Raw genomic sequence first — 15,916 nt, 5'->3', positions numbered from 1 at the left:
AAGTATATAATACCCTGTACATAAGTGTACTTTATGTATTTTGGCACATAATTTTGTCAATCGGTGCGTACTTAAACTATAGTTAAAAGACACAGAAGGTTGCTCAGTCGATGGACCTTCACTGATATTTTGGTGAAATCTATATTGTGTATACTGTATTGGAAAAAGAAATGCAAAAAAATGACTAATCAACTTTATTGTGTGAAATAAAGTATGATTTGAAACCCTTGATAGGTACATGACAGAGTGATGCACAGAAGTTTTGTTTTCCATTATAATGTACACAGTGGATTTTGCATCAAAGGGTAGATAGATTCACGGTTTTCCATAAAGTCACCCACCAAAGTGTGTTACTTATAGAATTTTAGTGACAACAGCTGTGCTGCAATCATTTTTATCAAACGCAAGAGTTGTATATTTAAAATAGAACCACCAGATGTCGTTGAAACCTATTATATGTATGTGACAGTGTTTTATTTTTGTATTTTGATAAAATTTGTGTAAATAATTTTCTTATTTTATTGATATTAAACTCAATTAATCGATATTCATGTAGTTTTTGTAACGGTTTCCTCTTTTATGCTCCACTGACCTACTAGAATGTGTGTTTAAGTGTACATCTCGCCGAATAACAAGTATCCACCTACCCTCTACCTGCTCTACCACACCATTTTCTAGCACAGTTAATATAGTCAGAGGCCTCTGACCGATCCATGATGTCAATCGTGCTGCCACCCTGCCCTAATGTTGTGGAGTTGTGACTTGCTTATGACCATAAGAGACCATAGTGCCAGACTCAGCGCCACCACTGAAGTCCTACGGCAAAATAGGGAACTATTAATCTGACTGACATTCTATGAGTAGGCTGTCAAATTCCCGGTTTTGCGCGCACTCTAACGCTGAAATCTAATCAGTTCTTTTTGTGGCTCTCCTAGCCCATTGATTATGTTTCCCTCATTGCCGTTCTTCTTCTTCTTTCGTGTCAGTGAAATGCGATTTTTTATATTTGTCCAGACCAAAAAGAAGCAACTTTGATAGCATTCTGGTTGGCCTGGAGTAAGTCTTCCCGAGTGCAGGTGGAAGGGCACAGGGGACAGGAGAGTAAATGCTCCATAGTCTGGGGGGCGGTACCACAGTCGCATAGGTTGGTACCAACGGTATAGCCCCACTTACAGAGATTGTCCTTGCAGCAGCCTACCTCTGCTCGCAACCGATTTAGAGTCTTCCAGATGTGCCAGGGAAGACTGTTACCGGGAGCAAGTTTTTCCTCAAGAGGTAGGAAAGGATCCTGGGGCTGCTTTTCCTCCCAGAGCCGTAGCCTTGCGTTTTGTGGGTTTTCATCCGTTAAGGACACCTCACTATTTAGAAACGCTTTGCGGCTCTTAAGGCGGGAAGGTGCGGCAGTATGTGAGTAAAGTGGATGTCTGGAGTCGCATTCTTGTTTGGCTTTCTCAACAGAACATGCCACTTTACGCCGTATGCTAGGGGGTGCTATCCCAGCCAGAGAGTAGAGTTTGTGGAGCGGTGTCGGTTTGAGGCATCCCGTAACTATACGAACTGTGTCGTTAAGAGCAACATCTACTTCTCTAGCATGCGCGGACCTTGCCCATATGGGGCAGGCATATTCGGCAGCTGAGAAGCAGAGTGCTAAGCTACTTGTTCGTAGAACTTGCGGAGAGGCGCCCCAGCTGGTAGACGTAAGCCGTCGCAGAAGGTTGTTTCGGGAGCTGACTTTCTTCTTCTCATTGCCGTGACCCGTGACCATGTGACCGAGCAATCGAAACGCATACAGCAACGCAAACGCAAGTCAGTATACAGTAACCGGTATCTATTCACTGGATGTATGAGGAAAATCTTGGGCTGAGCGCAGATATAATAAATGTCTGAACGTCATGAATCTACTGTCCGATATTTGGAGTGGGTGATACGTTACCAGGAAAAGAAAAGACACTTGAGAGCCTGAGAATTCATTCATAAACTGCTGGAACTTACTGTTCGTTGAATATTGTAAACGGCATAAGAAATACCCTCTCAATCTCAGGCAGTAAGAACGTTGGTTATGTTATTATTCTGAGGTAAAACCGTATTAATCCGATTTAAATTCATAGACACAAAATACAACAGAATACCCATTTTACTGTCTTAGCTCTTATTGGATGATTCATTGTGACACAATTATCCCATTGGACGTTAGTACAATCACAGCATTTGATTGGATGTTCAACTCCAATGTTACCGTTACTTTTTTCTTGTTCTCTCGCGGAATAAAAAAATATTGAAAAATGGCCGTAGAGTGTTGACTTCATGTTGAAGTGGTGTGCTTTTTCTTTCGAAAACTTTTATAAATAGCCATAAAACTTTTTAATTGTGTTTTCTATCCAAGTACAGTTTTGCGTAGGCCGTTATTATTCAGTTTTACAAAATGTCTGGAGGCCCGACCAGTCCTAGTGTTCTGAGCCATTTGAGACAATATAGGTTCCAGAGAAAGCCGAATTCGCTGGCCCCTGGATCCAGTGGAACCAGTACGAATGGTGCGACAACATCTAGTAACCGTGAGTAAAATATCTTGCCTTTATAATTTTCACAGGCCACGTAATTTTCATGGCGTGCAAATTTGCAAAATTTCATCGCGCGGTCTCGTTCTTTGCCCGCGTGGTCACACTTCTTGGCTTTAAATGCATTTAATGTGCTACTAAGCTGGCTTTAAACAATACCTTACTGATAGAGAATGCTTAGAAGATAACTCTTTTTAATAAACAATGATAATTCTTGACGGTTTTGTGGACAAAATCGTTAGCCAAGGCCTTGCGCTTCGGGCGCACCTGGCTCGCTTTCCGTTGTGCAATAGGCCATGACAATTACAACTTGCACTGATGGGTGTTTAATTTAACTTCGGTTAATATTATTATTTTTGGTTAGTTTGTATTTTGGATCAGCTGTTCGGTACCCCCCAACCCCTCACACCCCCTCTGACGTCTGTGACGTAAGTGGTTGCTTTGATTGATTATTCCATAGTAGCAGTACTGTGCCCTGTAAAGGTACCGTAGGGGCGCGATAATCCCACGAAACTGATGATTACTGAATGAATACACACCTAATCATCCAGTCAAGATGTTTAGTGCCTTAAATATACCAAGTAATATGTTATACTACTTAAATCTGCAAAATACATACTTGGCAAGTGTGCCTCTTGTTCATTGTTAGCTAAACTCTTTTCTATGAACTAAATCTCCAAAAATCTATCTGTTTATCATTGCAGAGCTACCCATAAGAGTGACGTCATCTGGCACCATCAACCAGGGAGCCATTGTGTACAAGCGCATCAGAGTGCCCGACTCCGACTCGGATGACACCAGCTCTCCTGCTAAGAAGCCGGGCACTGCGGTGGTTGAGCTGACCACCGCGGTCAAGGAGAGGAGGTTCCGGAATATGTCCGAAATGTTTCCTGACATCTCTCCAATGGTGAGTTTTTTTTACTGAATGTTATTAAATCATACATAGTACATACATACATCCATCCTGACGTCCCAAAGGGACAAAGGACCTTAAGTAGATTTCTCCATCTCCTGTTATTGAAAAAATTTAAATTGCAATGTAATTAAATAATTTGGAAGCCTACATGCTTTTTTGTGTGTAAAATGTAAAAATAATCAAATATTTAATAAAATTGATTTGAAATCTTATTCAATTATTAACTCATTCTACAATAGGTGGGTTTTTTGTTCAATATTATTTACCTTTCTAAGCTGTCAAAAAAAGTGAAAAGTGGCCTGAAGCCTGCTCTATCATCATATAATTATGAATAGAAAGTAATCTATCCAATTTCTCCAACAGTTCATAAAGAATACACTAGTGAAGCACGGCTGGAACGAAGAAAGGACAAGAGATGAACTGCTCAACTATGATCCGGAGACCAACGACAGAAACCCATCTTCATTCTTCGGCTCCAGACCTAGTAATTCTGGAGCTAATTCACAAACATTCCGAGTTATTAGACCACAGGGGAATGCTATAAGGAGACCGGCCGTGGCTTCCAAGGGTGGAAGAGCCAGGCGAGGCAGCAGTGGCTCTGAAGATGATGACTATGGAGTCAGAAAAGGAAAGGATGATAGGGTTTATGACAGGTATGTGTTATTGTGTATTGATGCATTGCAGGATAAATAAAATAGGAACTTAACTTTTATGTGCTCTTCAGGAAAAATACATTTAAGTCTGTACATGTTCTAGTTATGTATGTATGTATGCATAAATACTTAAACAACTGCACATCAATGAAACCAGAAGGTCTAACTCAATCTATTGGGTACCCAAGTTCTTTTTTTTTTATAAATGCGTGTTTTCTCTTGCCACTTACACATACTTTCATCATTCCATTCCAGTTCGGATTCAGACAACGAGATCACAGACGACCTGATCGGGGACAAGAAGAAGGTGTATGAGTTCCTGAACAAGGCCAACTTCAAGGAGCTCTCGTTGCTGAGCGGGTGCTCGCAGAAGAAGGCCGAGGCCATCATTGCGGCCAGGCCGTTCCAGGGCTGGCTGGACATGGTAAGATATCTTTTAAACTAAATTGATTCAATAAGGTTGTGTTTGGTTATAAATATTACGCCATGAGAGCAATGTAGGAGCCATGCTTTTCCATTTAGGGTATGCTTATTTTTTGGTACCGAATGGTTATTTGATTGTTAATGTTCTGTTCAGCTCAGTCAGACTTTTAAAGTTATGCATCCTAGCTCCACTAGATTGCATCTTTATCTACACAATATAAACGTCACTACATCGCAATCTGTGTTAAACAAGGAGCCCATTGATTGGTTTATCTAAGAATTGACTAAGAAATCCTCCCACCCAGGTGCAAAAGTTCAACGAGTCCAAACTCCTGAGCTCCGAGCTGCTCAACTCTACCCAGGAGTTGCTGAGCACCCGCAACAACATCCAGCGCCTCATGAAGAAGTGCGTGGGGCTCGCGCAGCAGTTGGAAGCGGCCGTGGCAGTCGGCGCCGGGTTGCTGAAGCAGCCTGATATATTGGACCCCAGGTACGATTGTTAGATCATCATTCATTATCAGCCAGGAATGGTCTACTGCTGAACATAGGCTCTTTCCAAAGAGTGCAACAATACTTTATACTCAGACCTCAGTCTGACTCATCCAACCTCTACTGGATATCTGTCTAAGCGAACTGGTGTACCCCACTGAACGGTTCTTTGGCATATACGGTAGATACACTGACACTTGGGTTACCTGCCACTGGTTACTTTACTTCTCTAAAGATGGTGCGAACCATTGAATATGAATGGTCACCCGAGTCCGCGTTGTTCTATGGTGCGAATAAATGAGATACTATTATGTATGTTTGTTAATTATGTATAAATGGTGTTCTTACACCGACAATGTTAATCTCTGTCTGCCCGTTGCTTTATTTATTCCTACCATCATCCACAAACTCCCGCTCACTATCATCATATATATATCACATCTCTCTTCCACAGCCTCAAACTAGCCTCCTACCAGATAATCGGGCTCAACTGGCTGGCGGTGCTGCACAAGCAGGGCGTGTCCGGCATCCTGGCCGACGAGATGGGGCTCGGGAAGACGGTGCAGGTATAATAGACGACTATAATATTTGTTATTATTTATTTAAACGTAGTGTAGGATGCACTCCGGCTAGATGGGGTGACGACTTGCGAAAAGTGGCTGGTTATGATTAGATGAGGAAAGCTAAAGATCGCATCCAGTGGCGTGCTTTGGGAGAGGCCTACGTCCAGCAGTGGACTGCTATAGGCTGATGATGATGATTTATTTATTTATAAAACTATAATATTTATCAATTATTATTTGTTTATCTATTTATCCTATGCGTAATTAATTTAATTCATTAATTAGGTAGTTTAATTTAGCACCTAAGTTCAGGGCAAACTGAAAACCGGCGCTGCATAGATTATAGGTACTATATAACTCGCAGCATTGCTGAGATTGTCCTTTCGCCACCTCTTAACAATATTCCTATTAAGTTAATTTTGTGTATTTTTTTTGTCGTATTATGTGGCAATAGTTCATTGGAAGGAGACCCGTGCCCCAGCCCAGACGTAATGGGTCGTGATGATACATGATGTGGCAATAAATGTTTTTTCTTTCTTTCTTGCAGGTGATCGCGTTCCTGGCGCACCTCAAGCAGACGGGCCAGGCGCGCGCGCCGCATCTCGTCGTGGTGCCCGCCTCCACACTCAGTAAGTAGCTTATTGTATTCTATACAGGATGTTCAAAAGTTTCGCGAATTTCCAAAAAGTCGTAGGACTACTTATGTTCAGATTGACCCCAGGAGTCACCCCCTTTCGGCTTAGTATACCATTTTTGCAACATACTGTAGATAGATGGTTTTAAAAAATCTAAATATAGGAATCTAGGCTATCGATAATATTGGACATACAATGAGGGTCGTCGAAAGATTAGTGTAAACAAGTGTCTCATTCTAGGACATATTTCTTCTTAACTGCTGAAAGTCATAAAAAGGCTAGAGATATAGAGACCGTGCTGTTTATTCCAGATTGCATTTGTAACAAAGAAAATTGTGTATGTTTTATCAAAATGGCGGTAATTATTGGACAGAAAGAGAGTGTAATTTGTATCACAGATCTCTTTGTAATTCATTATTTTCCACATCCACAGACAACTGGGACGTCGAGTTCGCGCGCTGGTGCCCCAGTATGCGCGTCAGTAAATACTACGGCGCGCCCGAGGAGCGGCGGCAGCTGCGCATCCAGTACGCGCGCGAGGGGCTCGCCGGCACCGACGTCATACTCACCACGTGAGCACCGCCAGTATTCAATACTATAGTGTATAACGGTCTTATTCATAAAAAGTTACGGGAGACCTATAGGCCTGCTATAAGCAAATGTCAAAAAAACTTTATTCATAAACGATCAATAGCGCTAAAGAACTCTCCAACTGATTCGTAAAACCTTGATATGCTAAAGTTGGCTGGACCCTACTATACACCTTCCGTAAACCTCCTCTTGTACAAAAACATGGCGGCCGGTCAACAGCTGTTCTGCTTTATTGACGATTTGACATTTGTTGTGAGTTAATATTTGCTGAAAATAAGTTGCCATGGTAACGTAAAAATTTAATTATTTTTTTTTGTGGGTTTTGGCTTGGCCAACTGCGCCTTTAAGCCAACTTTTTTAAGTGCCGCGCCGTGGCTAACATAGATAATAGAGATTGATAAATGAATGAAAGTTTTCGCTATTTTTGTTTATGGTTTCGTCGGACCGGCAACTTAATAGGGTAAATGTTATATGTTTGGTCTGTGAAATCTATTAGCATCACTATAGTTATTGAAGGTTTACGGAACTATTATGAATAGAGATTTTTACGAAACCTCAAATAGGCTTAAAGTGTTCCGTAACTATTGAGCTCAGTAAACCTACTTTAAGGTTTTTTTATGAATAAGACCGTAAGTGTATATCTAGTATATTGGATGTGACTAAGTAATATCGGCACTCAAGTGTGTACCTGATCAAAAAGTATAGTTCGTTTGATGATGATTCATGGCACACCAGTCTGCAAGCAAAACAACATCACGTCGGGGTCACCCATATTTAGGTCTTTGGTTATTGTGAGGATCCAACGTTACGAGGTGTAATGTAACATGTTACACAGCGAGCATTCCTGCAGTCAGTACGTAGTGTTACGGGGAAACCAGCGAGATTTTAGAACACAGCTTTGCGTGACATGCTCAATGGGAATGTTACACTACAGTCCGTAACGTTGGTCACTAGTTCACTACCCACCTTTATACATTGTACTGCAGGACATGTGCCTCATCCAAGACTGGACTACGGTATATTTTTCATTAACTCTATTTATTTTATTTTATTTTATTTTGTTCGGAAAACTAGAGACTTATAACAATGTATGTAGCTATATCTTAAAGTAACAGGAAGTCAATTAAAGTTTCCACTGATAGTAACATTGTAGACACTTGAAAACAACGTCGTAAGCATTATTCAATAATGTAGAACTATTTAAATTAAATATCCTACTAATCTTATGCTAAGCTTGTACCTTAGGATTTTATTATTTGCAGTACATACATTATTTTACCTTATATGTATACTAACTTATTATATCTACCATCAGGTACACAATGGTGAGCAGCTGCCCCGAGGAGCGCAAGATGTTCCGCGTGACGCCGATGCACTACGTGGTGTACGACGAGGCGCACATGCTCAAGAACATGTCCACGCAGCGATACGACAACTTGTTGAAGATCAAGGTGAAATAGCGCTTTATGTACATAATTAATTAATATTATGTTGAGAGGAACTTGGTTCAGTCATGTGTATTAGGCCGTATACAGAAAGAAGGCTTACTTTGCCGAACCAGCGCAGATAAGAAAATATCCACGAATTAGGTACCTAATAGCTTCCACTATGTTATTGTATTTATGACGTTTCCTTATGTCTGGTAAGTAAAGTTGGTATTCCTTTGCAGTCGTCAAAAATGTATGGGATTTGAACTGTCTAAAAACCAATAATATAATGGACAGAGTATAGATAGTTATTTAGCTTTCAGTTACTGAATCTACACAAAAAAATACAAGAGTGTAACCGTGGTATAGCGATGACTGTGCAGTTCCCCAGTCCCCTAGAAAAAGCGGGTGGAAAGTTTTAAAACCGTAGGGGGGATTCCAGAAAAAAAGTAGCCAATCATCGCCGTTATCGCAACAATCGATTGTAGCTTTTTAGTTCCAAGTAGCTAGGTACATTCAGAGGAGTAGGTGTATTGTCTATGCCCCGAGGAGCGCAAGATGTTCCGCGTGACGCCGATGCACTACGTGGTGTACGACGAGACGCACATGCTCAAGAACATGTCCACGCAGCGATACGACAATTTGTTGAAGATCAAGGTGATTATTATGAGTTTACGGCTATTTATCTTCACGGTGACATGCACCACAACATTCCAGGATTTCAGCATCCAGATCCGCGCCCGGAGCGCCCAAAGGGTTATAGAGTGCCTACGATCATTTCGATGGAAACATAGTCCCACCTTAATTTGGATACATAGGCCAAAACAACGTTTTGCCGAGGCAATTCGGCCATGGCGACTCTTATGGGAATTGTGCTGCCGTATGAGTTAGGGCATGGTCGTTTTAGTTACGTTACGTTAGTGTATACAATAGCTAATATTTCCGGAATATTACGCACAAGCGAACATGAAAATGACACTGGATTACAAAATGTTTGCCCTTGGCCCGTTATCAATAACTAACTGTTTAAGTTGCTATTATTCAAATATTTTAAATTATTTTAACTGTAACAGATTAGATTCGATAGCATGATCTAGCATTTAAGCACTTGAGTGCTGTTCTATTATCCCATTTGGAACTATCGTTTCCAGCCTACAATATACCAATTACCTAACCTACAAAGCTGTTATTAAACAACCCATTCTCCTTGCAGTCGAAACACCGCCTCCTGCTGACCGGCACCCCTCTCCAGAACAACCTGCTCGAGCTGATGTCGCTGCTGTGCTTCGTCATGCCGCACATGTTCTCCGGCAAGACGGACGACCTCAAGTTCCTGTTTCAGAAGAACTCGGTATGTCTTCTTCTTAGAGTGTCCTTGACAAAGGTGGTCTAAGGCGGCGGGTACGAAACTTACGACCGGTGGAGCGACGGCGGAGGGGCGGAGCGACGGTAATGTAATCAAATACATTAAAAACATATATTTAATTCGTTTCATAAGTTAATTATAATGTTTATTTATGATTACAACTGTCTCGACTAAGCTGCTTTTCAACTTCGAGTGCCATCAATACAAACTCCTAGGATGCTGATAGAGCCACGCCCTAGGCCAGCAATGTTGTGGTTCATTCATATTATTATGCTTTTTAATACCTATATCAATAAATTGAAAACGTTTTTTACAGAAATCAGTAAAAACCACCCAGAAAACCGACGGCAACAAAGAAGACGAAACCCCGGCCTTCGAACAGAGCCAGATCACGCAGGCCAAGCGAATCATGAAGCCATTCGTCCTGAGAAGACTGAAGAAAGACGTGCTACAAGACTTGCCGAAGAAAACTAACCACATGGAGTTATGTGCGATGTCTGAGCGGCAGGAGATATTGTATAAGAACCTCATCGCTGGGTTCGCGGCTAAGGATGGAACGGTATGTTTGAAAATTATACAGATTTATGGATATAGTCACATAAAGTGTCTGTATGACTCCTTAAAGATTATAAGTCCTGGAGAAGCCCTACTGATAAGTAGGGGGATTATCATCAGCCCCTATAACATTATAAACCTCATCCTGCTCCTGTAGAAGCCATACATACATCTTAATTATACTATCGGTTACAGTTTGGTCCCAAGACTCATGGATGAAAGATGAATCAAATAGTATTTTATCGATAAATACATCTCTCTTGTCAAACTACCATCAATCTTTGAAAGAATGAATAGGCTGTTTATTAGCTTGGCAAGGTACAACAGTGCATTCGCTGCCGAACATACTAGGCTTAAATCTTACCAATTCATTTCACCCACAGATCCACGCAACAACAGAACAATCAGGCATGTCGATGATGATGGACATGCGTAAACTGGCCAACCATCCTCTCCTTCTCCGCTTCCACTACTCAGACGCGACTCTGCGCAAGATGGCGGCGTTGTTAGCGGCTGACCCCGGGTATCGGGAGAAAAACGCACAGTATGCGTTTGAGGATTTGTGCTGTTTGAGCGACTTCCAGCTGCATACGTTGACGCAGAACCACCATGTGAGTTGTAGATGACATGGTAGTTACTACCATTAGTAGATGTTATATACAGTCAGCAAAAGAGATATGTGTGCCAGCCCACTGCAAACAGTTAGATCCCAAGACTCATGGGTGGACGATAGTTCAATCAAATAGTATTTAACGATAAATACATCTCTGTACCATAAAAGGAAAAGGTGTGCTCTGGTGTGGCCTATGTAGGTCTTTTTCTGACGGTACACTAGTGTCAAAATGGCGGCGTTGTTGGCAGCCGACCCTGGCTACCGGGAGAAAAACGCACAGTATGCGTTTGAGGACCTGTGCTGTTTGAGCGACTTCCAGCTGCATACGCTGACGCAGAACCACCATGTGAGTTGTAGGTGGCGCTAGTGTCGCATTTACCGTTAGCAAAAGAGATATGTGTGCCACCCCAGCACAAACAGTTTGATCCTAAGAGTCATGGGTGGAAGGTAGATGCATCAAATAGTATTTTATTCATATATACATTTCTGGATCACAAAAGTAAAAGGTATGCTCTGGGGTGGCCTATGTATCTCTTTTGTTGACTGTATACTAGTCTCAAGATGACTGCGTTGTTAGCGGCAGACCCTGGGTATCGGGAGAAGAACGCACAGTACGCGTTTGAAGATCTCTGCTATCTGAGTGATTTCCATCTGCATACGTTGACGCAGAACCACCATGTGAGTGTCGAGGGAACTATGTAATAGAATCTAGACGGATCAAAAAAAAAAGAGGCAAATTTTCCTCTAGCAGGATTAGTTAACGTTCATTGATGCTAAGTAATAGTTCATTCCATTTAATGTAAATCTATTCATCCTGGTTTCAAGGTTTTCGGGAGGAAATCGCTTTAAGGCAACAGGACCTATATCATGATATTCAGATCTGATTTCTTCCTCGCGTTTGTATAAATAAAGCTGTGTATCCTATTTCAAAATTATCAATCTGCCTTCTTCTTATTGTCTTACCTACTCTTTAAGACTTTTGTTTTGTTTAGTGTAGCGGGTAACTATGTAGACTTATGAATAATTTATTTATTTATCTAACGCCACCCCTCTCTCCCGCAGTGCATAAAGAAGTTCGCGCTCCCCGACAACCTAATCCTGGACTCCGGAAAATTCGAGCACCTGGACGTGCTCTTACCTCGTCTTCAGGCCGGCGGCCACCGCGTGCTCATCTTCAGCCAGTTCACCATGATGCTGGACGTGCTGGAGCCGTACCTCGCGCTGCGCCGCCACCGCTACCTGCGCCTGGACGGCAGCACCGCGGTCACTGACAGGTACACTCAGAATAATAATACACAAACAATATGTTATCGATAGATTGTTATCAACAGCTAACGAATGATTTCTCTGAGTCGCACGGTTGCTGGGCAAAGGCCACTACAGTTCCCGATCATAATATGCTTCCTCCTCCCGCCATCCCCCACGGTCTCCCACGACGCCGACGTCCACCACTGGTCATTCAGTCTGTTTTACCTTCCGGGAAACGCCACGACACATCTGCGCTCCCCTTGGACGTGCACACCTAACCCTGGACGTCCAAAGGGGACCATATATTCCCACCTCGTTTAGGTTACACGCTTCCCATAGCGCTTATCTATGATCAACAATAATAATTTGATAGAGAAAGCCGAAATTTGTTGAAACTTTAACATAGACATAATTAACATATTAACAGCTTTCTCTCTCCCACAGACAAGACCTAATAGACCAGTACAACGCGGAAGATATCTTCGTGTTCCTACTGTCGACCAAGGCGGGCGGGCTCGGCATCAACCTGACCGCGGCCGACACCGTCGTCATACACGACATCGACTTCAACCCCTACAACGACAAGCAGGCCGAGGATAGGTGAGCTATTGTAGACATGAATAAAAGTATGAATGAATGAACGAATGAAATACAGTATCATTGATAGAGCTACTAACTAGAGCTTTACAAATTGACAAAATGTTCTAAATCAGCGCGGGGCATTGCAAGCTAATAACTATGTTGCCGCGTCTGTATTGATTAAATGAAAGTATGAATGAATGAAACAATGAACGAATGAAAGCCAGCATCAGACATAGAGCCAGTAGAGCAGTACAACACAAAGGGCATGTTCAAAGTCTGAATGAATGCAAGCTAGCAGTAGTAATAAGAACAGCAATACGGAGGATATCTTCCCGCTGTTGACCGTCGACATATTAAGAATATTATTGTGTGAACACTCTCTAACCCGTATTTCTTTCGCCAGATGCCACCGCATGGGTCAGACCCGCCCGGTCACCATCTACCGGCTGCTGAGCAAGGGCACCATCGAGGAGGGCATCTACCAGGTCGCGCAGGAGAAGCTCAACCTGGAGAAACACGTCACTGGGGAGGACGGTACGTGTTACTCATAATATAAATAATTATATACGGGTCAGAGGGGTCTAGCTCAGCGGTTCTCAAACTTCATGTGGAACCCTTTTTTGGTCTTGAACTGAAACTAAACTTACCATACGCGTATTTTCGTTACAAGTGCTTGAAGAAAGCCGTTAAGGAGATCTTTAGGAAATGCATATAAGACCCTGTGTAATATAATTTTTAAAATATTTTAATGTGTATTTTGGACGGAGGGGGAGCGGTTTTCCATGCGCTTTGTAACAGTATTGCTAGTTCAAAAAAGTCTCGCCCCTAAATATTCCCATTCGGCATTGTACACTAACTGCCACAATTTCTCCACAGAAAACGAGGCTCAAGAGCAGAAGAACGTAGTGCGTCTACTGTCAGCGGCTCTGGGACTGACGTCGCCCAACAAATGATTGTTGGCCTCCGACGACGGCGTCATAGAGATCGACTAGTGGCAGACTCAGACCGGACAGTGACCGGTCAGTAGCCGGATAGTGACGGGACAGTGGAGTGTACAGTGAACAGCTATTGTGAATCGACACTGCGTTTGGTGAAATGTGGTAATGTGCTCTTGTTTTATTAATTATTTTATTTTGAATTGATGTATTTATTACGTGTATGTATTGTTTATGAGATTGTTTCCCGAAGTAGCACGCAATGGATACTTAAATTCAAAATTCATTTAAAACAGCTTCAGACTATAAAATTGCAGGTATTTTATGACCAATTTAAATTAAAGGGCATTTAAGAGCTACACAGTTTCCTAAACCTCAGTTAAGGTATTAATAGTTGTATTTGAATAGGTAGTTAGGCAACTCGTATTTAAATTATTGAGAATATATCCATGCAATAAAGTATGCGGTTAATTTAGTAGGTTTATTAGTAACCTACTAAATTAATTATTATATTTATATTATAATTTCTCAATCATTTAAAATGAGTGAACAAGATAATCTAATTATATTGCTTGTGACTTATAAATACATATTATTATATACTCTGTTAAGTTTGTAAATAACACAAACAATATGATAAATATAGAGTGATTTCTAACGATTTCCTTTAATTCTGGTATCCACACTGAAGACTAAATTATAATAAACACTTGAATATACTGCCTACACAAAATAAGTTTACTGCCAGTATGAAATAAATAACTTATGAATTCATAGAAATATTGATTAACGATTAACTGAAGGAAGTTTCCCTTTGTGGACACTCTAGATATTTTGTTTATCCGTTATAAGTTTTATCACGTGATTTAATTAATATAAGAGTGATGAAACGGCTCTTGTACCATAATCAACAACTTCTTTAAAATTTGGTCGCTGTAATAGAGATAAAATGTCACAAGGCAATAATAATAGTGACCATTCTGAAACGAACTCTAACATTTAACTAAAAAACGAGTGGTTTTAAAATTTGCTACCTGACCATAAATTCTGTGAGCAAACGTATCTATTGATTAATACTTACAAACATATTTGTTGTTCACATTCATTTTGCAAATCTTAAATTTAAATTCGAATATTTTAGTAATTATTTAATGATTTATATAATATACTTATGATTAAAGTTATGGGATCATTGTGGGCTCCAGATGCTAACCAAAATAAAGGCTAAAGTCCTTTTCAGGCCCGATTATTAATTTATTACAATTACCTTTAATTAGTTTTTAAGTAGTAAATTTTGGTTTAAGTTTTGTAGACACATTCCTTTATTTCTTTATCAGCTCTGGCCTTTAAGTAATAAGATGGTACGCTCAAATTTACAGTTAGGTATGAAAATAAAGGTTCATGTGATGTAACCATACATAGGTACAGCCTTCATACTTGATTATACATAATAATAATAATAACGATGAAGATAAATAATAAATGGATGATGGAAACATAATTTCGTACTAGGCCTTCTGATTCTGAAGTAAATAATTTTATAATGGTAACGATTCTGAAGGTAGGTACAATTTTGAGTTTATGAATGTCAAAACGTAAAAATATTTATTTTGAATTTTATACTTTATCATTCGCTGTGTACCCAATTAAATTTATGTTTTGCCTTGAGAATCGCTAATATTGATGTTTATTCTCAAGGCACAACATTGATTTTAACAAGGGAAAACTATAACATTTGTTACTGGAATATGACATTCGCATGTACACTCAACTTGGTTTTGACAGTGGAAATGAAAATTTGCTGCCTTCAGAATCGCTACCAGTGTCCCTTTTATTGTTACTGGATTTTACATTAAATTATCCAGCTGGTTTTTCTTATTTTAATGTTATTTTTGACAATTCCTGTGGTTACTTTAAATAATATAATGTTCCGTTTTGTAAGAAAATCTGTGATTTTCACCAAACTGGAATCACGGGTCGTATTGTATAAAAAATGAGCTTTATTGTATTGATATGATGGGTTTATTCTTAAGACGTTAAAGTAAGTAGTGTATGTATGTAAAGATGGGAGAGTAGAATTTCTGTACAATAAAGTGCATTTTGTATGAATATTTTATTGTTTTATTCTTTAACTTCCAACAACAACACATTTAGCTATTAACATTCCATTATCTCTCAAATCTAAGATAAATTATTATAACTTTCTTATGATTATAGATCTGAGAGATGTTATTGTGGATTGATAATGTATGTATGTACATAGATAATTACTTACATCATATTTTTTTCAGCGTCTTTGAATCCTTGTTGTGTGATATTGATATCATCACATGCCTGCCACCATTAAACCCCATGTCATGCAGCC

General features: G+C 40.3%; 1 protein-coding gene across 2 annotated transcripts; it reads left to right on the top strand.

Annotated features, from left to right (window-relative positions):
- Positions 1 to 2,250: 2,250 nt before the first annotated feature.
- On the top strand, positions 2,251 to 14,031 carry LOC119693054 (SWI/SNF-related matrix-associated actin-dependent regulator of chromatin subfamily A containing DEAD/H box 1 homolog). Of its 2 annotated transcripts, XM_048622604.1 has the most exons (17): positions 2,251 to 2,552; positions 3,260 to 3,462; positions 3,835 to 4,124; positions 4,380 to 4,548; positions 4,853 to 5,037; positions 5,491 to 5,602; positions 6,147 to 6,228; positions 6,668 to 6,806; positions 8,141 to 8,207; positions 8,841 to 8,909; positions 9,466 to 9,603; positions 9,935 to 10,177; positions 10,557 to 10,784; positions 11,849 to 12,060; positions 12,479 to 12,634; positions 13,020 to 13,150; positions 13,493 to 14,031. In XM_048622604.1, the coding sequence occupies exons 1-17, from the start codon at positions 2,423 to 2,425 to the stop codon at positions 13,567 to 13,569; spliced, it is 2,631 nt and encodes an 876-aa protein (XP_048478561.1). In that variant the 5' UTR covers positions 2,251 to 2,422; the 3' UTR covers positions 13,570 to 14,031. The 2 variants fall into 2 exon arrangements, with proteins under 2 accessions (XP_048478561.1, XP_048478560.1); XM_048622603.1 differs by lacking the exon at positions 8,841 to 8,909 and having other exon boundaries at positions 8,141 to 8,276.
- Positions 14,032 to 15,916: the final 1,885 nt, after the last annotated feature.

The sequence above is a fragment of the Plutella xylostella genome, chromosome 8 (genome assembly GCF_932276165.1).
Source record: "Plutella xylostella chromosome 8, ilPluXylo3.1, whole genome shotgun sequence".
Lineage (NCBI taxonomy): Eukaryota > Metazoa > Arthropoda > Insecta > Lepidoptera > Plutellidae > Plutella > Plutella xylostella.
Note: the sequence above shows the minus strand (reverse complement) of the source record. Positions and strands in the feature narration are given on the sequence as shown.

Bases quoted from the DNA above. Each gene is read 5' to 3' on its own strand.
- LOC119693054 (XM_048622604.1), top strand. From the start codon at position 2,423: ATGTCTGGAGGCCCGACCAGTCCTAGTGTTCTGAGCCATTTGAGACAA. The intron at 4,125-4,379 runs GTATGTGTTATT...ATTCCATTCCAG, and splicing joins GATGATAGGGTTTATGACAG to TTCGGATTCAGACAACGAGA. The intron at 9,604-9,934 runs GTATGTCTTCTT...CGTTTTTTACAG, and splicing joins TCCTGTTTCAGAAGAACTCG to AAATCAGTAAAAACCACCCA.